The sequence below is a fragment of the Ornithorhynchus anatinus genome, chromosome 1 (genome assembly GCF_004115215.2).
Source record: "Ornithorhynchus anatinus isolate Pmale09 chromosome 1, mOrnAna1.pri.v4, whole genome shotgun sequence".
Classification (NCBI taxonomy): domain Eukaryota; kingdom Metazoa; phylum Chordata; class Mammalia; order Monotremata; family Ornithorhynchidae; genus Ornithorhynchus; species Ornithorhynchus anatinus.
In genome coordinates, this window is record NC_041728.1 from 2,868,809 (window position 1) to 2,893,135 (window position 24,327).

Genomic DNA, 24,327 nt, shown 5'->3' on the forward strand with positions numbered 1-24,327 from the left:
CAAACGGGAAAAAAAAATGACTCTAATGAATGAGGCGATTTAAATTCATGCATATTTCAGCCGCATGTGATAATTTCACCCAGACCGCCTTTCCTCTGGTTCGATTACGCGGAATATTAATGCCCTAGAGTGTCGCTTATGTGGCCGGAAAGTTTAAACTGAAAGATGAAAAGACGCAATAAACCGCTAGAAAACACAAGCGACAGTTTAGGAAAAGCATAACAATGGCATTTCTTCAAATCAATGTAACAGAGATGCCTTCAGTTCTTACTTCAGGGGCTCATTTTAACCTGCCTTTTCCTGAAGCTCTCCCTTCCATTCGAAGCACGTAAAGCACGTTGGGATTCTGTTTCATTTAGGCTGAGAAAAACGTTTTGAGGAAGCTAAGACAGCAACCCCGGATAAAGCGACATTTCACCGCAGAGGGGACGAAAGTGGAATATCCTAGATGAAGGCACCGATCTTTTTGTGCCGTGCATTCCGGCTAAGCCTCTCGAACGGCGGGCGCGAACGCTGCATCCGGCCCGGAAAACGGCTGCCGCTTCGGCTTCTGCTCGAGGAAAATAATGAGGTAGGACAACGAGGGTCCACCCAAATCAGTCTGAGGAACCCCCGCCCCTACAAGAACCGACGCACAGTGAAATTCAAGGGGGAACATTTCTTTTCCAGTAAACACGGAGATTTACTGGAAAACAGATTCTCTTTTGAAACAAATCAGAATGTGTTCTACCTTGTGCTCCTTATAAATGCCAAGCTCCTTCTCTTTTGCTATCCTCGCTTCTTTTTCTAAAAGATGAAAAAAGCAGCTGCGTGAATGACGGCACTGGACGGCATTTCGTGGCATCCGTGGTAGGGCCGAAGACAGCTGGGCGCGGGGCGGGCGCGGGGCGGCTTACCCTTTTGCTCCTTGAGATACTCAGCGTTTTCCTTCATCCACAGCTCCGCTTTTATCTGGGCTTCGTTGTCGTTGAGGATGTACTGGACACCAAACAGAGTGAGCTGGATTACTTCCATGAAAATCCCGGGGGAAATCCCCCCCGCCCCGCGCATTAGGTTTTGCGAAACCACAGGGGATAATTTGCACCCTGTTGACGGCAAGAAGCAAAAAGGGATGAAGCTGGGGAGTGGAGGGGGGCTGTGTCCATGTCTGTCCACGGCCAATGTGTGCGTGTGCGGCGAGGAGGGTTGTGGCGGTGCCCGGCTAAGGGGGCAGGGGTTTCCCATATCCCAAACTGGCATCTGTTGTTGGAGGCTGAAAGACCAGTGGTCTGGCACATGTCCATTTTGCCACCGGCCCGTGTCCTAAACCCTCTAGGCCAAGCGGCTGGCAGTGAGGGGAAAGGGAGGAGAGCAAGGAACCGCCAGCAAGCCCAGTGGCCGTTCTCAATACGGCCAACGGGCCAACTGCATGTTCCAGCCAGCCTGGTCGGTTCGAGTGACTCTTGGGACAATGTATTCTCCTAAGGGCTTAATACAGTGCTTTGCACACAGTAAGTGCTCGATAAACACGACTGAATGAACGCATAAAGGAATGAATGAAAGGGGATGGAGGGGATCTGTGGGGGAAAATACTGCAAACCTGCTCTGGGCTTGCCCTGGCATTTAGGTCCCTCTGGAGATGAGCACAGCGGGGTTTTCTAGGTGAAGAATTGAGCCTAAATCTCCTCTTGGATGGCAAGAAGTGGAAACAGCTGCTGATTTCCCACTTCCTGCCACTGGCGCCGCCCCTCTGACTGCGGCCAAACACAACCCACCCAAGGAGCCTCTGCCACAGGTAGGCGGGACTGGGAAAAGTCCACAATAAACGATGACCGCTCCTCGGGGAGAAGCAGAGCGGCCTGGTGGGTACGGCCCGGGCCTGGGAGTCAGAAGGACCTGGGTTCTAATTCCGGCTCTGTCATTTTTCTGTTGTGTGATGTTGGGCAAGTTGCTTCGCTTATCTAGGGCTCGGTTACCTCATCTGTAAAATGGGGATTAAGGCTGTGAGCCCCATGTGGGACACGGACTGTGTCCGACCTAATAGTAATAATAATGGTATTTGTTAAGCGCTTACTATGTGCCGAGCACCGTTCTAAGCGCTGGGGTGGATACAGGGAAATCAGGTTGTCCCACATGGAGCTCACAGTTTTAATCCCCATTTAACAGATGAGGTCACTGAGGCACAGAGAAGTGAAGCGACTTGCCCAAGGTCACACAGCAGACAAGTGGCAGAGTTGGGTTTAGAACCTGTGTCCTCTGACTCCCAAGCCCATGCTCTTTCCATTAAGCCATGCTGCTTCCTGATGAGCTTGTATCTATCACAGCACTTAGTACAGTGCCTGGCACATAGTAAGTGCATAACCAATACCATAAAAAAAAAAAAAGATGCCTCCTAGCTAGGCTAATTCCCATTCTGGGGACTCAAGAATGTACGGCCCAAACGTCTCTTCACAAACAGCGGTATGTGGGATAGATGTCAACTGCCTGCTTCAAAAGAATTTGAGCAATTCGTCATATCATTAACTTCCTTCTTTAATAGGGGAGTTCACTGCGATATTTCTATTTTCAACGGCCGATGAGCGAGAAATGAAAATACTCCTAATAACGACAGTATTTCTTAAGGGCTTATTCTGTGCAGAACACTGTTCTAAGTCCCTCGAGGGACAGGGACCGTGTCTAATTCCCACCTGGCTATTCTCTCCTAGGGCTTGGCATAGAGTTCCGCACACGGCAGGTGCTTAATAAATTCTAACGACTACGAGACTGTAAACCCGCTGTGGGCAGGGAACGGGTCCACCAACTCTACTATACTGGTCTCTCCCCAGTGCTTCGTACAGTGCTCTGCACGTAGCAAGAGTTCAATAAATAGCACCGATTGATTGACTGATTACTACTATAACCATTAGGTGCTTCATAAGTAGTAGGTGCTACTAGTATCCCTCCCCACTTTTACTCTCAATCGTCACGTCCGATCTGGTTTTCAATTTCTTTAGATGCGTGTTTTCGTGGACTATATTCTCTCCTCCCGTCAGCCCGTCTCTCTACCAGCTAGCCCCTCTCCGCCAGCCCGAGTCCACGGCTATTTGGGCTTGGCCCAGTGGGGCAAGTATGAGGCTTGGCCTCGTGCCCAGGCCCCGTTGAGGATTCTGCTGGCGGGCGGGGAAGCAAGCACACCGGCTCTCTTGATGCTCTGCAGCGTGAATGGTCTGGGCGGGGGAACCGTAAAGGCCGATCTGTGCCTAAAGCTGAGTCCCAGGCAGGCCAGGAGACACCTGGGTCGGGAAACGAATGTGAGGGACAACTCGATCACCTTGCATCCTCCCCAGTGCTTAGAACAGTGCTTTGTACATAGTAAGCGCTTAACAAATGCCATCATTAGTATTATCATTATCATTATTACTACTATAACCGCTGGGCGGCCCGACTGTAGGGAGACGGCGGTACATCCCAACGTCCACCGCTCTCGGAACGGCCCCGGGTTGCAAGAAAATTCGTGGGAAAAAAACCATGCCGGTTTCAGACCGGGCTTCCTGAAGGACACAGGCCATTTCGAGGACGGAATATCAGGGGCACGGCGGCTCCCAACACACACCAACGCGGGATCCGAGTCGTCCCCGGCCGCGATCCGAACGATCCCTACGGCCCGGGCTGCCGGAGCCTGGGGACCGAGTTTTCTTTGCCGGCATCCAGCAGGGGGAAGAGGGGAAAGACAGAAATGGCTTACCCTGTCTATTTCACTGTCGTCGATTCCGCTGAGATCTAACTCACCGTCTCCTGAATTTTCATCTGAATAAAAGCGATAACGATCAGTTTCAATTAGGGCACGGAAGCTGTTTTAAACTGAACCCAAACAATCGCACTTATAAGGGTAGCTGAGGATCGAGGGGCTGCTCGCTGGTGTAAGAGCCCATTATCTTTCCACAGTTCACACTTCCTCTTAACCAAAACAGAAGTCGGAGGCACTTTTTTATCCTGTAAACTGTATATGTCTGAGCTGTCAGCCCAAGTAATGATTCAGAGTAAAATCACCGATAAGGCACTTAGGCCAAATACGGCTTCAGGGAAGAGGACTGAAATACCACGCAGAAATATCCAGCAGAGCCCCTCTGCGCTTGCGGCAGCAACAGATGTTCCCTATTAAGTCGGTGAGATCACCGTAGCAAGATGATTCGATTTTTCTCTTATCGTTACGGGAGTTCTGCTAGCCCGGCAAATGTTCCATGAATCCATTAAGTGTTAGGTTAAAGGATATTTTGGTGCTGGGGTACTGCCCACCAGCTGATTACGGGGGGGGGGGGGCGGTGAAGAAAACCCTGCTGTAAACACTTCATTGTCATTCCACCCTTAGCCCCACAACGTATCATTATTAATACTAATAATAATAATGTGACATCACTACGTGGCAGGTACCATGCTAAATGCTGCAGTAGCTACGAGCTAATTCATTCATTCAGTCATATTTTTCGAGTGCTTACTTTGTGCAAAGCACTGTACTAAGCCTTTGGGAGAGTACGGTATAACAATAATTGGACACATTCCCTGCCCACATCGAGTTTACGGTCTAGAGGGGGAGACAGGCATTAATATAAATATATAACAGATATGTACATAATCGGGTTGGACCCAGGCCTTGTCCCACATGGGGAAAAAGCAGATTGCTTCTGCTCCTTGGGTCGTTCCTGAGCGTCTCCCGGCCCATGGAGGTGGGATTTGGTTGAGGTTGGGAGACTGGGCACAGTCATTTTTTTAAAATGGTATTTGCTCTATCCATTAGACCACGCTGCTTCTCAAACACTGCAGGACATCAACCATTTTAGTCCTTCAGGACGGCACCGGCCCCAGCAAGGTGACGAGGAGAACCAGAATTACACGCCATGCCCACATCATCTCATTTTTTTAAATGATATCTTTTAATCCCCTACTATGTTCCAGGCGCGGCTAATCAGTTTGGATACGGTCCACGTCCCACAGGGGGCTCACAGTCTTAAACCCCATTTTACAGATGAGGGAACTGAAGCACCGAGAAGTTAAGTGACTTGTCTGAGGTCGCCCAGCAGGCAACTGGCAGAGCCAGGATTAGAACCCAGGTCCTTCCCACATCCCAGTTCTATTCACTAGGCCACACTGTGTGTCAATTTCCAGTCGTGGGGATCAAACCGGTGGGTTCAGGTTGGGGGAGCTTGGCAAGCAATCAGGAGAATTTACTGGAGGTTTTCTCTATGCAAGGCACCGTATTAAGCGCTTGCAAAAAAAAAACCCTAATGATAATAATAATTTTAAGAAGACAGAGCAGAACTCTCCCCATCTTCAAAGCCTTCTTAAAATCACATCTCCAAGAGATCTTGTTCAACTAAGCCCTCATATCCCCTACTCCTCCTCCCTTCCGTTGCCTTTGCACATGGATCTGAACACTTTATAACATTTGATTTCACCCCGCTCTCCAGGTACCACATCCAGAATTTATTTTAAAGTCTGGACTTTAAACTTTAAACCCCTCTAGACTGTAAGGACCTGGTGGGCAGGCAACGTGTATATCAACTCTGTTCGACTGAACCCTCCCAAGTGCTTACCACAGTGCCCTGCACACGGTGAGCCCTCAATAAATACCACTGATTAACTGACTGGTTGTTTGAGGGAACACAGTGAGAGTTATTAGACACGATCTCTAGCGAGCGATGGTCCACCCGATCCTCCAACTGATGGAGGCGGCGCCCCAGGGATCCTGGCATTCGGAATCTGGTCCGAGGCGATGAATGAAGCTGCCTCAAAGACCGTGAACTAGATTGTAATTTTTTTTATGGTATTTGTTAAGCGCCTACTAGGCACTGCTCAGAACGCTGGGGGAGACTCAAGCTAATCAGGTTCGACTCAGTCGCTGTCCCGCGTGGGGCTCACAGTCTTAATCCCCATTTTTACAGATGAGGTAACTGAAGCACAGAGAAGTGAAGTGACTCGTCCAAGGTCACACAGCAGACACGTGGCAGAGCCGGGATCAGAACCCACGTCCTTCTGACGCCCAGTCCCGTGCTCTAGCCACTAGACCACGCTGCTTCTCATAATTCCCCATAGACAGTAAAGCTCCCTGAGGGCAGGGATCATGACTAATAATAATAATGATACTGGTATTTGTTAAGCGCTTACTATGTGCCGAGCACTGTTCTAAGCGCTGGGGTAGACACAGGGGAATCAGGATGTCCCACGTGGGGCTCACAGTCTTAATCCCCGTTTGACAGATGAGGTAACTGAGGCACAGAGAAGTTAAGTGACTCGCCCACAGTCACACAGCTGACAGGGGGCAGAGCTGGGATTCGAACTCGTGACCGCTGACTCCAAAGCCCGTGTTCTTTCCACTGAGCCATCAGTCTGGTGCCCTCTCGCAAGCACTCAGTACACAGCTCTACACACGGTAGACTGCAAACTGCCTGAGGGCAGGGATAGCATCTACCCACGCTACTGCCCTCTCCCAACAGCTCAGTACGCTGCTTTGCGCTCGGCAAACGCTCAATAACGTCCTCTGGTTGGCCGATCGATCGGGAGCCCGCTGCAACGGAGACGGGCCGCAAATTAAATCATCAAATCGAGCGACCGAGCTCGCCTGGGGGGGGGCCGAGAGCCGCCACTTCTTCGGGAAGGAAAATAATTTGGTGACGGCGGAGAGGCCGGGGACGTCGGCCCCTTCTCCTTCCCGCAAATGCCCCATTACGAACCACTTTGCTCAGCGGAAGCTCTCGAGAGCGATGAGCCTGAATTTTCCTCTCCAGGGGCTAATCACTCCAGGAAGGCGGTAGATTTTGCCACAATCCCGCTCAACGGTCTTTTGAGGCAGGATTCGCTTGAGTGAAACCAACCGAGGATACTTTCCCAAGTCCCTACAGGAGGAAACGCCATCTCTGAGAACTGTTAAAAAAGAAAAGCAAGTTGGCCTCGCCCAGTTTCAAACGGGCGGCCTTGGTTCGTAGCACGATGCACGAATGGGCCCCGTGACTTCGCAGAGAAGGGGGGGAAGCAGAGTTGAGCTGCCCGAAGGGGCTGGGTTGGCAGCGAGGGGGTGGAGTGGGGGAGTTGTCAGTCACCCCAAGAACCCTGTACCCCAAGTGAATCCCCCAACAGGCGTCAGCCGTCTCCCCTCTCCATCCTGGTGGGGAATGGAAAAGCTATTAACGTCCGTCTCCCTCTCTAAACTGTGAGCTCGTTGGGGGTAGGGGACGAATCTCCCAACTCCTCTATACTGAACTCTCCCAAGCGCTTAGGAAGGTGCTCTGCACACGGTAAGCGCTCAATAAATACCACTGATTAGTTGACAGGTGGAACCATTGACTGAAAAGCCTTACCAGATGCCAAACCAGCTTTGCCGTGATTATCATATTAATAATGATAATGATGATGATAATTGTGGTACTTATTAAGTACTTACTAAAGTCAGGTACTGTACGCCTTACCAGATGCCGAACTAGCTTTGCTGTGATTAGTATATTAATAATGATAAGGCAATGATAATGATGATAATAATAATAATGATGGTGTTTGTTAGGCACTTACTATGTCCAAGCACTGAACTTACTAAGCGCTGGGGTAGATACAAGATAAACAGGCTGGACACGGCCCCCATCGTTCATTCATTCATCCATTCAATAGTATTTATTGAGCGCTTCCCATGTGCAGAGCACCGTACTAAGCGCTCGGAACGAACGAGTCGGCGACGGATAGAGACGGTCCCCGCCGTCCGACGGGCTCACGGTCCCATCGGGGGAGACGGACGGACGAGAACGACGGCGACGGACAGAGTCGAGGGGAGGGACGTCTCGTAAGAACGACGGCGACTGAATAGAATCGAGGCGATGTACGTCTCATCGACAAAATAAATAGGGTGATGAAAATATATACGGTCGAGCGGACGAGTACGGTACCGAGGGGACGGGAAGGGAGAGGGGGAGGAGCGGAGGGAAAGGGGGGAAAAGAGGGTTAAGCCGCGGAGAGGTGAAGGGGGGGCGGTAGAGGGAGTAGAGGGAGAAGGGGAGCTCGGTCTGGGAAGGCCTCTCGGTGGAGGTGAGTTTTAAGTAGGGTTTTGAAGGGGGGAAGAGAATGAGTTTGGCGGAGGTGAGGAGGGAGGGCGTTCCGGGACCGCGGGAGGACGCGACCCGGGGGTCGACGGCGGGACGGGCGACACCGGGGGACGGCGAGGAGGCGGGCGGCGGAGGAGCCTCCGGAGCGTGCGGGGTGGGCGGTGGAAAGAGAGAAGGGAGGAGAGGTAGGAAGGGGCGAGGTGACGGAGAGCCTCGAAGCCTAGAGTGAGGAGTTTTTGTTTGGAGCCGAGGTTCACAGGCAACCACTGGAGGTGTTTAAGAAGGGGAGTGACAGGCCCGGAGCCTTTCTGCGGGAAGATGAGCCGGGCGGCGGAGCGAAGGATAGACCGGAGCGGGGCGAGAGAGGAGGAAGGGAGATCGGAGAGAAGGCCGACACGGTAGTCTAGCCGGGATATGACGAGAGCCCGTAGCGGTAAGGTAGCCGTCCGGGTGGAGAGGAGAGGGCGGATCTCGGCGATATCGTAAAGGTGAAACCGGCAGGTCTCGGTGCCGGATAGGATGCGTGGGGCGAACGAGAGAGACGAGTCAAAGATGACACCGAGATTGCGGGCCTGAGAGACGGGAAGGATGGGAAGGATCATTCGTTCATTCATTCACTCAATAGAATTTGAGTGCTTACTACGTACAGAGCACTGTACTAAGCACTTGGAAAGTACAAGTTGGCAACAAATAGAGACAATCTTTTCACGACACACAATATTGGACCTGGAGAACCAAACATCTCCCTAGCCTCTGTCCCCCAAGGGGCTCACAGTCTAAGGGGGAACAGATCATGAACTCTCATTTTTACAGAGGAGGACGCTGAGGTCCAGAGAATTGAAGTGACTTGTCCGAGGTCACACGGCAGGAAAGGGGTGGAGCCGAAATCAGAACCCAGGTCCTCCAGCTCCCAGATCGGGGCACCACCTATTCAATCGATGGCATTTATCGAGTGCTTCCTTATTGAGTTCTTACCGTGTGCAGAGCACCGGACTAAGCGTTTGGGAAAGTTCAGCGCAACCACGTTGGCAGACGTGTTCCCCGCCCACGACGACCTTGCAGCCTAGAGGGGGAGACCCCTAGGCCGCGCCGATTCCCCCTCGCCAACTCCGCCTCTCAGCCCCTCCAGAAACCCCGAATGCCGGTACACCCGTCTCCGTGGGAGACTCCGGCTGTCGGGTCTGAGCCGAATCACGCCGGCTCCACAATCGCAGGTTGTGGGCGTACCGCGGTTTTAGAAAGTGGCGGGACTGGGCCTCGGGCCCAAGCCCCTCCCCTGCCGGATGCCCTTCTCCCACGCCGAAATGTCGTCCTCCACACCTGGGCCTAAAAATAAAGTAATCTGTGTGTATTTGTGGGGAGCCCAGATGCGCGAATCAACACTCAATTACACCCAACTCATTTGTACAGCTCAGAAACAAACTTCAAAATGCTCTTTAAATAGTCCCTTCCACTGATCACGCCAGAAAAACCGGAGTGGCAATTCCCGTTTCTTCGGCACAGTCGGTCCTCCGAGACTGGAAGCTCCTTGAGGGCGGGGACTGCTTCTAGCGACTCTACTGTGCTGTACTCTCCCAAGTGCCTAGCGCGGAGCTCTGCGCTTAGTAAGTGCTCGATAAATACCACTGAGTCATTAATTTAAAACTTTTCCATTTCTACAAGGATTGGGGAACCTGGACTTGGATACATTTGCTCAATAAACACTATTAATTGATGATATTCTTTTGCTCCGCGTGACTGTTTTCCCCCACTTAGATGGCCAAGGGATGAATCCGAATAATTGATTGGCTAAACACGACCTGACCCTTTTTTTAAAACAATGGTATTTGTTAAGCGCTCACTACGCGCCCTCTAGACTATTAACGCATTGCGGGCAGGGAATGTGCCCATTAGGGTGACGTATTTTACCCTTCCAAGCGTGTAGTACAGTACTTTCTCCCAGTTAGATCACATTGATCGCCTTCTCGCTTCCCTCCCATCCTCCGTCCAGGCCCCGCTGATGGAAGGAAGGCAAGCTAACGTTTGCAGGGTTTAGAGAAGCAGCGCGGCTCAGCGGAAAGAGCCCGGGCTTGGGAGTCAGAGGGCGTGGGTTCGACTCCCGGCTCCGCCACTTGGCAGCTGCGTGACTTTGGGCGAGTCCCTTAGCTCTCTGTGCCTCGGCTACCTCATCTGTCAAATGGGGACTACGACTGTGGGCCCCAGGTGGGACAACCCGACGACCCCATAGCTACCCCAGCGCTTAGAACAGAGCTTGGCACATAGTAAGGGCTTAACAAATACCGTTATAATTATTATTATTATTTTGGGCATTCTGAACATGCACAAACACACACGGGTCACGGCTCCTTGGAGACAACCTCCGTGGCAAGCTGAGAAGAGGCGGGGGGCGGTGCGTGTGGGGGTTGAACTCCGCGAGCCCAGATCCGAAGACGGCAGCTCCGGTTCCAGCCCGGAGCCGAGCTCTCCATCGGGCGTGGCGGCCCGTCCCTCCGCCGTCCCCCGGGGGGCTGCCGCGTGACCCGTAGTCCCCCAGCGGGCTCCCCCGGGCTTCCGTGCGGGCCTGCTCCTGCATGTGTGCACGGCCCGGCCTCTCCCCTGGCCTGGAGCCGATGCCCTTTCCAGAACCTTCCTTTTCCTCCCACAGACGGGGGCCGAAAGCGTCTCCGGGATTAGCCCTGCGAACCCGGGATTACCGGCTGCTCCCTGAGATCGGTTTATGGGCGTGCTCTCAGGAGGTACGGTTGTGGGTGGAATTGCTTTTAATAATAATAACAGCAATAATGATGGCATTTGTTAAGCGCTTACTATGTGCCGAGCACTGTTCTATGCACTGGGGTAGATACAAGGTCATCAGGTTGTCCCGCGTGGGGCTCGCAGTTTTCATCCCCATTTTACAGATGAGTAACTGAGGCCCAGAAGTTAAGTGACTTGCCCGAGGTCACACAACAGACGAGCGGCAGAACCGGGATTAATAATAATAATAATAATAATGGTGGTATTTGTTAAGCGCTTACTATGTGCAAAGCACTGTTCTAAGCGCTGGGGGGATTACAAGGCGATCAGGTTGTCCCACGTGGGGCTCACAGTTTTAATCTCCATTTCACAGATGAGGGAACTGAGGCACAGAGAAGTTAAGATTAGAAACCACGTCCTCTGACTCCCAAGCTCGTACTCTTGTCACTAGACCATCCTGCTTTTGTGGGGGGGAAAAAAATCCCCCAACTTCTGGCCGCACGTCTGCCCCGGTGAGGGTACAGCCTTTTAGACCTTTCGAGTACCGTGCTATTTCCTTACTATTTCCCCTATCCGGAACCTCTTTTAACGAGCGCCTTCCCCGTAGATTGTAAGCTCTCTCCCGGCAGACATCGCGTCGCCCAACTCTCGTCGCACTGGGCTGTCCCGGGCGCTCCGCACGCCGCTCGGCATGCAGTCGGCGCTCAATAAATACCACCGACGGATCGATCGATGGGATTGGCCGATGACCACCTGGGCTTTACCACGTTCCCAGGGGAACCGCCCCTCTAGCCAGGTCTGAGAACTAAGGGGCTCTGAAGATCCTCGGCAGCCTTTCCACCCTAACTACCCGACGCTGCATTCACGCATTTATATTAATTTCGGTCTCCCTCCCTTGACTGCATTTTCACAGGATCCACGGTTACGCAGACGGTCAGTCTGCAAGCCAGCGGCTGCAGAATTCTCTTTCTTTTGGAGAAAAATGAAAATAGTAAAATAATTTACAGAAGTCTCTGAAGACTGCAGGTTCGCTACGGACAGGGAATGTGTCTGCTACTTCTGTCGTATTATACTCTCCCAAGTGCTTAGTATGATGCTCTGCACATAGTAAGCGCTCAATAAATAGTACAGTGCTTGGCACGCAGTAAGCGCTCAATAAATACAGTTGATTGAGTGCTGTGGGGTCAGGGCAGAATTTCTCAAAGAAGCACATACCCTCAGACCCACTCTTCCGCTGGAACTTCAGACCATCCAGAGCTATCAGTTTTTTATTCATTTCAGAGTGGCTGGAACCCCACATAACCCCAACAACATAAAGGGGCCAAATTCAAACTTGTGAGCAGGGAACCGTGTCCACCAACTCTGTTCTACTGTATTCTCCCAAGCGCTTCGTACACTGCTCTGCATATCGCGAATGCTCAACAAATACGATCGATTAATCGATTTATACATCTCATCTTACGGGGAGCAAGAGAACAAGCGCTTCGTATCATCAATCAATCGATCGACCGTATTTACTGAGCTTGTACCGTGTCCAACCAAATTAACTTGTACCTACCCCACCACTTGAAACAGTGCTAGACTCCTCCCACGTGCTTAACAAATACCATAAAACAACTAAACAATAAAACGACTGGGGAGAGCACAATCTAACTGAGTTGCTAGACGGGTTCTCTGCCCACAAGGACCTTACAGTCTAGAGGACACTGTAATTACAACTGACTGATTGACTGATAAGAAGAATCAAGTTCGGAATTACCTCTTCCTACCTCTCTGCTCAACTTTCAGCTCCAAATTACCAACTTCCAGTTGATTAAATGCCAACTGAACACCCGTCCTCTCTCACGCCAAAATCACTGCCCACACAATATAAACAAGAAATTCATCTGGAAGCACCACCTCTTCGAGCTTGAGCGCTGGATATTTGGATTAGAATATTTTTAGAAGTCCAGTGACTTTCAACATCCCCGGTGCCCCTACAAAACGGATCCCCAAATCCTTAACAAATACCACGATCGTTATTATTCTTAGTATTATTATTATTTCCCTTGTAGCCATTGGACTCAGCAACTCTAAGAGTTGGCTCTCTGGGCAGACAAGCTTTACAAGGGAGAATGGACGAGTCCATTTGGGATATAGAGTATTGATCCCCATGTTTCTTCAAGAGCAATCAATCAGTAATTTCTCATTCATTATTTAGAGAGAACTGAAGAATTGGGGGGGAGCGGGGGAGGGGAAAAGGCTGCGTCTGATTAAATAAAAATACCCTCCACATAGAAAGGGTTCCCTGTGACTGGACACTCCAGGTTAGGGCCGGTGAGGCAAGAGGAGACAACACGGAGGACTGGTCGAGAGTATTTTATTACAAAATCACCCAGGTAAATTGTGTTAACAAATGCCACCATTATCATTACTATTATCGTTATTCAGCCCTGGGTAATTTTTATATTAAATACGTTATTTGTTAAATAGGGTATTTGCTAATTAATACCACTGCTGGTATTATTGTTATTAGACTCAAGGAGCCTCCGCCTCTGAAAACCAACAGAAACACTTCCCTAAAGAATGAACAAATTCCTGGGAAAATTAACAAATTTACTTCATTCTCTATTACCTAACATCCATAAGACGCATACTAATGATCTCTCCTGTATTTTGCCAACGCTCTCTTGCCGAACAGCTGGTTAGATAGCTTTATCCAACAATTCCCACACAAAGAAGCGCGACCTCGATGAAAGACCACAGGCTTGAGAGTCCGGCGACCTGGATTCTAAACCTGGATCTACCACTTGCCTGCTGTGAGGCCTTGGGTGAGGCACTTAACTTCTCTGGGCTTCAGTTTCCTCATCCACAGAATGGGGATTAAATACCTGTTCTCACTCCTACTTAGACGGTGAGCCTCATGTGGGACAGGAACAGTGTCCCACCTTCTAACCTTGCCTCCCAGTATAAGCTCGGACGTAGTACGTGCTCGATAAACATGACTGAATGAATGAATCCCCCCCCAGTGCTTTATCCAGTGCTTGGCACAAAGAAATAACCTTAGAAATAGCACTATTATTCCCATAACGCTCACAAATGACAACTTCCTGGGTACCAAGCAAATGTAACTGGTGAAAAACGAAATCACAATAACTCGTTAAGTGCTTATCACGTGCCCAGCGCTACTCTAAGCACTTGGGTAGATAAAAATCATCGGATTGGACTCAGTCCCTGTCCTACGAGGGGCTCGGTCTTAATCCCCTACTGACAAACGAGGGAACTGAGGCCCAGAGAAGTGAAGTGACTTGCCCAAGATCACACAGCAGACAAGGGGCAGAGCTGGGATTAGAAGCCAGGTCCCTCCGGCTCCCAGGCCCGTGGTCTACCCACTAAGCCACGCTGTTTCTACCTGCTGCTACTTGGTATAAAAAAATACAAGTTGATGTTGAATCTCTGCACCGTTGCGGTGCTCAGACCATGAACCAGTTCAGAAAACTCTGCCAATGCCCGAACGGGTACGTTCAGCGGGGGATCCAAAAGAATGAGGATCCCGGACTCTGAAACCAACAAGTTCTACACGCTACCGATCGCTAATCTTAGACTTCACTTCTTAACATTGAGCCAAGGAGAAGGGAGAGGAGGGAGGAATCACTTTGCCAGGGTGGTTCTTGCCCGTAAAGACGTAATCGGCCTCTCCGGGTCACCGAGTCCGCTGGGTGACACTAGCTGGCCAGCCGGCGACAGCTATTCTCGCGCCGAGTATGGGAATGAAATCGGTCGACCCGAAACCAAGGGAACGGGTGCCAACGGGACCACTCCCGACGGCGAAGCATTTACGCTCGCCGAACGTTTTTCCCACAGACGCTCCGAGCTCGGTGTGGAGCGGTTTCACCCGCTCTGGTGACGGGTCGGGGACGCGTCTGGCCAGCCACGTTGACCCCGTGGCCCTCCGACTTATCCTCGGGCTACCGACCGGCGCACTTACTGGGGTCGCGCTCCTTGGCGGAGATGCATTCTTTTATGGACTCGGTGATGCCCAGACTGGCGGCGGTGGGGAGCGGGCCCAGCAGACACTCCAGGGCCGGAGGCCGCACCGGCTCGGCCGGCCCGGGCTCCGGATCCCCTTCGTGGTTCAGTCTGTCTCGGTCGAGGAGCTCGCTGTAAAAGTCCTTATTCAGGTGGTTGGCGGCCGCTTCCAGCTCTTCGTCCTCGGCCTCCTCCTCGCCGAAGATGATGGCGGTATTATCGTCGACGGAATCTAAGACAAACCGGAAACCGTTGGGCCGTCAGGCCTTTCCGAAACCGAAACCGCCAGAGCGGGCGGCCCGGTCGAAAGTCAGGACGGCTCGGGTATTCCTAGGGACGGACTCCGGCCCAGTGCGAGTCTTCACCAGTCCCTCGGCAGGGACATTTCCGAGTGACTTATGTTTTATAGGTAAAGGGTGTTTGCCTTTTTTTTTTTGGCAAGTGTCCCTCGTGCTGGGTCAGCCGGCCACTACTCGTACGGGGGGAACTGCTTAGCTCATGGACCCTTGGGCGTGAACCTACAGGATGAATGCAGGTCGACCCCGAGAATCGCCTCTTACGGCCTCTAGACTGTAAGCTTGTCGTGGGTTAGTACCAAGCGCTTAGTACAGTGCTCTGCACATAGTAAGCACTCAATAAATACTATTGAATGAATGGGTGATAATACTAATAATGATAATTATGGTACTTGTTCGTTCATTTATTCGATCGTATTAATTGAGCGCTTACCGTGTGCCAAAGCACCGCACTAAGCGCTTGGGAGAGCCCAACACAACAACAGACAATCTCTGCCCGTAACGAGCTCAAATTAAGCACTTACTATGTGCCAAGCACTGTTCTAAGCACCGGGGGAGATGCAAGTTAATCAGGCTGGACACAGTCGTCATCCTCAAGGGGCTCACGCTCTTTTCCTCATTTTACAGGTGAGGGAACTGAGGCCCAGAGAAGAGAAGTGACTTGCCCAAGGTCCTCTATCCAGGAAGGTGTCCGCCAACTCTGTTACGTTATACTCTCTCAGTGCTTAGCCCGGTGCCGGGCACCCGGCAAGCGCTCGATCAATACCATCGATCGACTCGGCCCCAGTTTGGGAGTGGGCACTTGGGGAGCTGGCCCTGAAGACAGTGAAGGCGGCTGCAGGGTCAGCAGCCTTCCCTGATCTACTATTGCGGCTAGCTGTATCGACTGATCAGTGGTACTTATTGGGCGCTTACTGTGAAGCAGCGTGGCCTAATGGCTAGAGCACGAGCCTGGGAGTCGGAAGGAACCGGGTTCTAATCCCAGCCCCGCCACTCGTCTGCTGCCAGGCTTTAGGCAAGTCGCTTCACTTCTCTGGGCCTCAGTTCCCTCATCTGTAAAATGGAGATTAAGACTGTGAGCCTCATGTGGGACAGGGACTGGGTCCAACCTGAGCGGGATGGTGTAGTGGATGGAGCACAGACCTGGGATTCAGAAGGTCATGGGTTCTAATCCCAGCTCCGCCATTTGTCCGCTGTGTGGCCTCGGGCAGGTCACTTAACTTCTCTGTGCCTCAGTTCCCTCGTCGGTAAAAATGGGGCTCAAGGCTGCGAGCCCCACGCGGGACCGGGACCGTGTCCAACCCAATTCGCTTGTATCCATCCCAGCGCTTAGTACAGTGCCTGGCACATAGTAAGTGCTTAACAAATACCATAAATGTATCACTATTATCTACCACAGAACTCGGAAGAGTGCCCGTCACGTAGTAAGCGCTTAACGAATACCATAAAAACGAAACAAATAGAAGGCTGTAGAGACAAACAGAGGGCTGCAGAAACAGCCAAAGCATTACGTCGGCTGGCGACGGAGGGACGAAGCGGGTGTTCCGGCAGAGACAGTCCCGGCTTCATCTGCGTTGAAGGCGGGCAGGGAAATCGCCTGTCATGAAGCAGCCCCTCGACTTCTCAGGTCATTGACCCCTCCCGTCCGGCTTCCGCAGGCCGCCCCATCGCACGCCGGGGGGACCGCTCACTCTCCACCAACTCCTGGCCAAGTCGGCAGCGGCAGGCCTCGGCCCGGCACGTCCCCCTAAGCCAGCCTCTGAGCCCGGGCCGGGGCCCCCGATGTCATCACGCCCACCTGGCAGTGATTCCTAGTCTCTAAGCTTTGGCTTGGGAGCTTCAGAGCGGACCCCGGAATACAGGCCGCTCGGCAGACAAAATGGGAGCGACTCAGAGCCGCCGGGGACCTCCGCGGAGCAGCTGCCTTTCGGTACGTCCCAGGGACCACGAGGTGGCATATACGGACCCAATCTTACTCACTACTACTAAAAAAAAAAAAAAAAAAATAGAAACAACCAAAAAAAACCCATCAGCAAAACGTTGATCAACGTTTTCAAACCGGGAGTATAGACCTGGATGTTTTCATGGTCCGTTCCCCCAGAAATCTCTCGATGAGTGGGTGGACCCCGGGTGACCCCGCGTCGTGGAGGGGCCGGCGGTGCAATTCAAAGGCCAGGTGGTTTCGCCGGCCACTTGGCGAAATCATGCCATTTGGATGATATTTCTCCCCTCTCGGCCCTCGCCTCCTCTCCCTGAGCGGGACGTCGGCCGACTAAGCTTGTCTTTTCGGGGGCGAGCCTGGGGAAGCCCCGAGGAACGGCAGAACTGGTGCTCACGGGGAGTTCCATTAAGGCCCAGGAACGAGGAATGATAATCACCGGTTGACTTATCAACTTGACTAACGTTGATGACTAACGTCCTTAACTTGATCCTGACTAATCGCCAAATCCGGCTTGTCCATCCGCAACCCACTTCTGAGTTTTCCGGCAACTCCAGTCGCTGAAACTCGGTCCGTGTACGTGCTAGGAGGTGGATTATGAAAGAACTTCCAAGACAGATTTTTCCTGTGATAATTTTTGGAAGCTCGCTTAACCCACGGCACAATCTAAGCCGTTCTACAGATACACCGGCTACCTGGCCGTCATTTTAGATCGCGTCCCAGTTCTTGCCCCAAAAGTAGGGCCAGACTTACTGTCTTTGGCGTAACTGGCGAGGGCTCCCTTCACCTTCGGCCTGCTGTTCTCTAATTCGATCTCGATCTCGTCCTGGTAGCTCGAGATTTCACCTTTCCGAAAGGAAACAGCAAAAATACGTCTCAAGCGGACATCCGTCCCAGCAAAGAAACAAGCGACGCATTTCGTAGGGAGGGGCTGCTACCTTCGACGTCCTCGACGTCCTCGAGTTTTTTTGACAGGGCCTGCTCGAGCTGAAATAGAAGACGAAAGGAGCACACTTGAAATAAAGGGTTGCTTCCCCCGTTTCGGGGCCAGTGATAATTCCTGGGCGTTTTGGTTCGGCTCAGCCTCGCCTGCCTCGACCTCGTTGGCCGAGGAAAGAGCCAGATGGTCCCTAAGTCCCAAAGGATCTTTGAGAGGCAGCGTGGCCTAATGGATAGAGCACGGGCCTGGGAGTCTGGGGGAGCCTGGGGAACCTGGGTTTGAAACCCGGCTCTGCCATTTGTCTGCTGTGTAACCTTGAGCAAGTCTCTTTATTTCTCCAGTCCTCGGTTACATCATCCGAAAAAAGGCGATTAAGACGTGGGACCTGATTAGCTTGTATAACAATAATAATAATGACGACGATGGTATTCGTTAAGCGCTTACTATGAGCCAGGCACCGGTCTAAGCGCTGGGGGAGATACAAGGTGATCGGGTTGTCCCACCTGGGGCTCACAGTCTTCATCCCCATTTGCCAGATGAGGGAACTGAGGCACGAAGAAGGGAAGTGACTTGCCCAAATTCACACAGCTGACAAGCGGCGGAGCCGGGATTAGAACCCACGCCCTCTGACCCCCAAGCCCCTGCTCTTTCCACTGAGCCACGCCGCTTCTCTCGCGGTTAACAAATACCATAAAAAAATGGGCGGGGAGGTCCAGGTGTTTAGATAAGGGCTCCAGAACACCTGCAACCTTGCTTTTTTATTTTTATTCTTCTCTCGGGCCCGGGGCCACAAACGGGTGCCAAGTGATGGGGGCGGAGGGGCAGAGGGAGGTAGGAGGGAGCAGGGGAAGGTATCCGGGAAATTTAAAGAGAATCACAGGACTCCAAGGGATCGGCTTTCCCCGCCGTGCACGTCTCTTCGCGAGTCAGTCGGTGGTATTTATGGAGCAGTTCTGCGTGCAGGGCGCTGTACTAAGCGCTTGGGGGGACAGAAGGGTTCCCCGCCCACAGGGCCTGCTCTCCTGAACCCCCCGCCCGGCTGCCCTGGGTCGACTGTGGACGAAGACCGAGACCCAGCGGACCCGTCCCCTCGTTCGCTGAACTCTCTACTGCTGAAAACAGCCCAGTATCTCGGCCCGTTTGCCTCTTCGAGGCCCCGCCGGGGATCAGACGTTGCCAGCGCCGGCATCTGGCAGGCTGGCGGCAGGCTGGCGTGGACCGGCCTGCCCCTGGTTTCTATGTCCCTGCCCCTGGTTTCTATGTCTATGCCCCTGGTTTCTAGGCTGGAGAAGCAGCGTGGCTCAGTGGAAAGAGCCCGGGCTTTGGAGTCAGGGCTCATGAGTTCGAATCCCAGCTCTGCCACTTGTCGGCCGTGTGACCGTGGGCGAGTCACTTAACTTCTCTGTGCCTCAGTTCCCTCATCTGTCAAATGGGGATTAAGACCGTGAGCCCCACGTGGGACGACCTGATTCCCCTATGTCTACCCCAGCGCTTAGAACCGTGCTCGGCACATAGTAAGCGCTTAACAAATACCAACATCGTTATTATTATTATTATGTCGGGGGGCTGATGTGGAGGCGGGGGGCCGGAGGCGGGGGAGGGTGGGTTTCTCTGAAGACCATGAAGTGAAACTCAGTGACCCTTCCTTAAATTTTGGCCTGAAAGATTTGCCCCCGGGTGCCGGCGGTTTCCGAGAACTTGGGAGATAGGGAAAAGGCTGCTGACACTGCTGCTTCCTTGGGCAAATCGACTGGCATCTGAATATTTTTGAAATAAGTGTTTTTCCCCCTAAAACGTTAAGCTCTAAAAACTGTTCTCGAAACTGTGATGATTCAGAAACCAGAGAATTTTAAAAGACGGGGCAGGGAACGTGTCTACCAACCGTTCGGCCGTACTCTCCCGAGGGCTGAGAACAGTGCTCCGCGTACCATAAGCTCTCAGTAAACACGACTGTGATTCTCACACCGTAAGCTGGCCGTCACAACTGTCCCCTGGAAGGACATTCCCGATTGGCCACCGGGTCGCCTCTCAAACCGTCAATTTTCCCGTCGCATCTGAATACAGATGGAGGCTGGAGTGCTCCTCACCTGGTGCCATTAACCTAATTTCCCAATCAACCTGAATGACGAAAGAACAGATGGCCTTGCTCTTCCTTGGCGAAAAGCCCTCCGCCTCCCTCCCGAAGTTAGTTACCTGTTTAATCTTTAACTTCCGTTGCCCCGCCGTAAAGGAAGGGGGATCGCACTCTCCTTCCAGATCGATTTTCATGAACTCATCGATGGTCAGCTGGCTGGTGGGAGTGTCTTCAAATTCGGTGAGCCTGACAACGCACAGCCGAAAGGAAAAAGGTTGCCCGCAGAAAGCCCTGAAGGGTTATCCCGGAGCCGTCCAATTGGGTCGGCTGAACGGCCACATCCCCCCCCCCCCCCCCCCGCCCGCCGCTTCGCTGGCCGAGACGCCGGTCATTAGGACCATCTGGTTTGGCTGGACGTTTTCCTGAGACAACCGTCACCGCCTGTATCCGCTCCCGGGCGATCCACGGATGTCGGGAGAGAGAGGGGCCAGCCAAAGGTCCACCCCGGCCAAAGGCTAAACATTCTGAAAGGAGGGTGGGGAGAATGCAGAGGACGTACTGCCCATTCTGTTCTATTGTACTCTCCCGAGCGCTTAGCACAGTGCTCTGCACACAGTAAGCGCTCAATAAATACAATTAATTGATAAGGAGGAGATAAACTCCACCTTGAGAACTTTTAGAATGTGGACCCTCCCGGGGCTCTAAGGGCCGCCAGCCCCGATAACGGGAGGGGAGCTGTGATCTATTCATCCGTTCATTCGATGGTCTTTACTGGGCACTTACTGTGTGCACAGCACCGTGCCAAGCACACGGGAGAGTACGATATAATCATACACAGACACATTCCCTGCCCACAACAAGCTCACCGCCTAGAGGGAGAGACAGACATTAATATAAATAAATTGCAGACGTGGACATGAGTGGTGCGGGGCCGGGAGGGGGGGGGGGGCGATGAATAAAGGGAGCAAGTCAGGGCGACGCGGAAGGGAGTGGGAGAAGAGGAAAGGAGTCTCGGTCTAGACCGTAAGCTCACCGTGGGCAGGGAATGTGTCCGTTTATCGTCGTATTGTACTCTCCCGAGCGCTCGGTACGGCGCTCCGCACCCAGTGAGCGCTCAATAAATCCGACCGAATGACAGAATGGAAGCCCTCTTGGAGGAGATGTGCCGCTAAAGCAGACAGTCCCGTGAGGGGCCCCGGCCCGAGCTGACATACTGTCCCCCGCCCCCTCCCACCCAGACCCTCCGGGAGCCCATCTTGAGAAGCACAGATGGAACAGCCTCTCGTGATCCATGTTTACCACAGAATTATTTCACGATCCCAGTTTAAAACAAAACATGATGAAAAGTGACAGGAACTCTGACGAAGCAATGTGTAAAGCCTAGGCTTCAATCTCATTTCTGGATTTTCCCATCTGGTTTACTTCTTGCGGGTTTATATTTGCTTCTTGATGGGCTACGAGGAGTCAGCGCACAAGCACCGAAGGCCCGTGGCCACGCAGCCTAATGGTAAGGGAAGAGTCTAAGTCAGTTTTCCCCAAGAAATAAATCTTCTGGTTTCTTATTAACTCAGAACTGGGGGTGAATGAGACCCTGTCACTAACCCGTAACTCGGGTCTTGGCCTAATCGCGAATCCCTGTGAGGAGAACAAAGAGAAAGGAAAGGAAAAAAAGAGAAGGACCCAATCGGAAAGCAACTTCCATTTCGCTTCTGAAAGCACTGGTAGAAATCCCAGATTCGAAATATCACGTCTTTAGGAAGTTTGACTTTTATGCAGCAGTGAGCTCTCCAACTATATAACAAAGGTCTTCTCCGACCGGACCGCATCTCTGCATGTTAATGAAGTCCTACTGTGGGAAGATAAGATACATCTTATGATACCGCCAGAAGGATGTATTCCGATTCCTCTATAAAACAGTGCAAAGCCTCTGTGTTTGGAAACCACACATCCCACACTGCAAGGGTAAATTAAATGGCCTTTTGAAGAAAAACAACAAAATGCGACAAACTCAAACGGGATTTGTTTCTCGCACGGGGTTGGGGGGGGGGGGGGGGGTGACGGCTTATATCGGGGTCCGATTTATTTGCCGTCTCCGTATTATATAAAGTGCTCGCTCCCAGAGCTGGGCGTGCAGAATACAGAGCGACGTGCTGGTCCTCGGCTACCAAGGATGCACCCTGCAGCTAGCCCCAAGTCGCCAGATCCAATTCTGATCAAGAGCGGGTGGCTGCCCTGGTACCTCTGCCTATTCCTTGATTCCTAGGTCCCAGGCTTCCTGGGGTACCACACAGCTGGGGAGAGCCAAACCCCATGCAGCACGAGAAGCAGCGTGGCCCAGTGGAAGGAACACAGGCTTCAGAGTCAGAGGAACTGGGTTCTAATCCTGGCTCTGCCAACCGCTCGCGGTAAGACCCTGGGTAAGGCGCTTCACTTCTCTGTGCCCCGGTTCTCTTCTTCTCCCTACTTACACTCTGAGCTCCTTGTGGGACAGGGACTGTGTCCAACCTAATTCACTTGTATCCACCCCAGCGCTTTTAGAACAGTGTTGGACTCAGACTAAGCACTTAACAAATACCCTTAAAAAAAGTAAAAGGGGGAGGATGGTTGACACCCAGTGAGCGCTTAACAAATGACTATTACGATTATTATGGGAAGCAACATGGCCTCGTGGAGAGAGCACGGGGCTGGGAGTCAGAGGACCTGCATTCTCATTCCAGTTCTGTCATTTAACGGCCGGGTGACGTGGGGCGAGTCGCTTCACTTCTCTGTGCCTCAGATCCCTCAAGCGCAAAATGGGGATTCGATGCCTGTTCGCCCTCCTGTTTAGACTGTGAACCCCATTTGGGACCTTACGATCTTGTAATTATCCCGGTGCTTGGCACAAAGTAAGCACTTAAAAAGCCTCACAATTATTATTAGGCAGGGAAGACGTCCCATGGTGGGGGCTGGAGCCGGGCTCCAGGACCACCTCATGAGCTAGGGCGAAAAGGGCTCCATTTTTCTGACTGTTCCTCCCCACAGGCCACAGGGTATCCAAAATGGCTTCCCAGGTGTGAAGCGGGCCGCGGCGGAATCGGTCCTGAACTTTCTTCTTCTCGCAGTAAAGTAAGGCTATGTATTCATACGCCCAAGGGTCTGTATCTACAAATATCTCTATCTGGAAAAAAAAAATCCATTCTGTGTGGGTTTTCAAAATTCCAACTGTAGCACTGGTCATTTTAGGATAAATGACCACCGCCTCGCCAGAAGGAAGAGAGTGGGTCACATATGGGAGCACAGTGGTGTCTATAAGGGGTCGCCGATTAAGCGGAATCCTGCTCTACAGCTCCTGACTGATCCATCTCCACAGGCTCTATGGGATGGAAAAATCCGCATCCTTCTTTGAGGCGCAAGGATTCCATCCCTCAGTTTCTTGGCTGGAGCGGAGCCCAGAGAGGCAGAGATCGAGGCTTCTGTCGCGGGTGATGCTTGGACGAGCCCTGTCCAGCCACTGGCTGGATCGGACCGGCTCCCACCACAGTGAGTGGTGTCACCCTGGGGCAGGTCCCGCCCCGGCAAGGCCGGGACTCTGTCTCTGACCAAGGGAGCAGGACCCTTGGGGGAACGGCGTAACGGCTGTCCTCCTGAACGACCAACCACACCGACGGAGACGGGCCATCGCCATCCCCTCTCCCAATCCACCGCCGATCGCAAGTCCGGGAACCAGCTGCCGGCATCGCCCTCCCTCCGTCTCGTCCATCTCGCCGCCGACCTCCCGCCCAAGTCCTGCCTCTGGCCTGGAACGCCCTCTCTATTCACAGCTGACAGACGACGACTCTCCCCACTTTCGAAACCTTATTGAAGGCACAAGTCCTCCAAGAGGTCTTCCTTGACTAAGGTCTCATTCCCACTCCCGTATCTGTCGACCTTGCACGCGTTCCCTTTATTTACCCCTCCCTTAGCCCCACGGCACTTACGAACACAATTCAGAACTTATTTGTTTATGTTAATGCCTCCCCCTCTAGACTGTACGCCCGTTGTGGACCGGAACGTGTCTTTTCTCTTATACTCTCCCAAGTGCTTAGTACAGTGCTCCGCACACAGTAAGTGATCAATAAATACGACTGACCGGTCAGTGTTCCACTGGGGGAGGAAGGGTCCATTTTGTTTGCCTTGGATTTGCCACGCTAAAGCTTCAGTGGGTGATTCCTTCTCCCCGGCCCTCCCCGCCCCTACACCGTCCCCACCCCACCCAGTATTTCCTATTTCACCGTCACGTTTCCCTCTCTAGGCTGTACGCTCGTTACGGGCAGGAA

The 24,327-nt window shown here is 52.4% G+C and overlaps 1 protein-coding gene across 4 annotated transcripts in view; it reads right to left on the reverse strand.

The window, feature by feature from the left end:
- BRF1 (BRF1 RNA polymerase III transcription initiation factor subunit) overlaps positions 1-24,327 on the reverse strand; it is a 160,391-nt gene that overhangs the window by 45,043 nt on the left and 91,021 nt on the right. For all 4 annotated transcript variants that reach the window (XM_029058868.1, XM_029058871.2, XM_029058869.2 and 1 more), the window contains 7 exons: positions 20,152-20,278; positions 17,957-18,005; positions 17,772-17,864; positions 14,743-15,015; positions 3,704-3,765; positions 897-978; positions 731-786 (listed from right to left, as the gene is read on the reverse strand). In XM_029058868.1, coding sequence (XP_028914701.1) covers positions 731-786; positions 897-978; positions 3,704-3,765; positions 14,743-15,015; positions 17,772-17,864; positions 17,957-18,005; positions 20,152-20,278 — 742 coding nt within the window. The remainder of the gene's footprint in view (positions 1-730; positions 787-896; positions 979-3,703; positions 3,766-14,742; positions 15,016-17,771; positions 17,865-17,956; positions 18,006-20,151; positions 20,279-24,327) is intronic.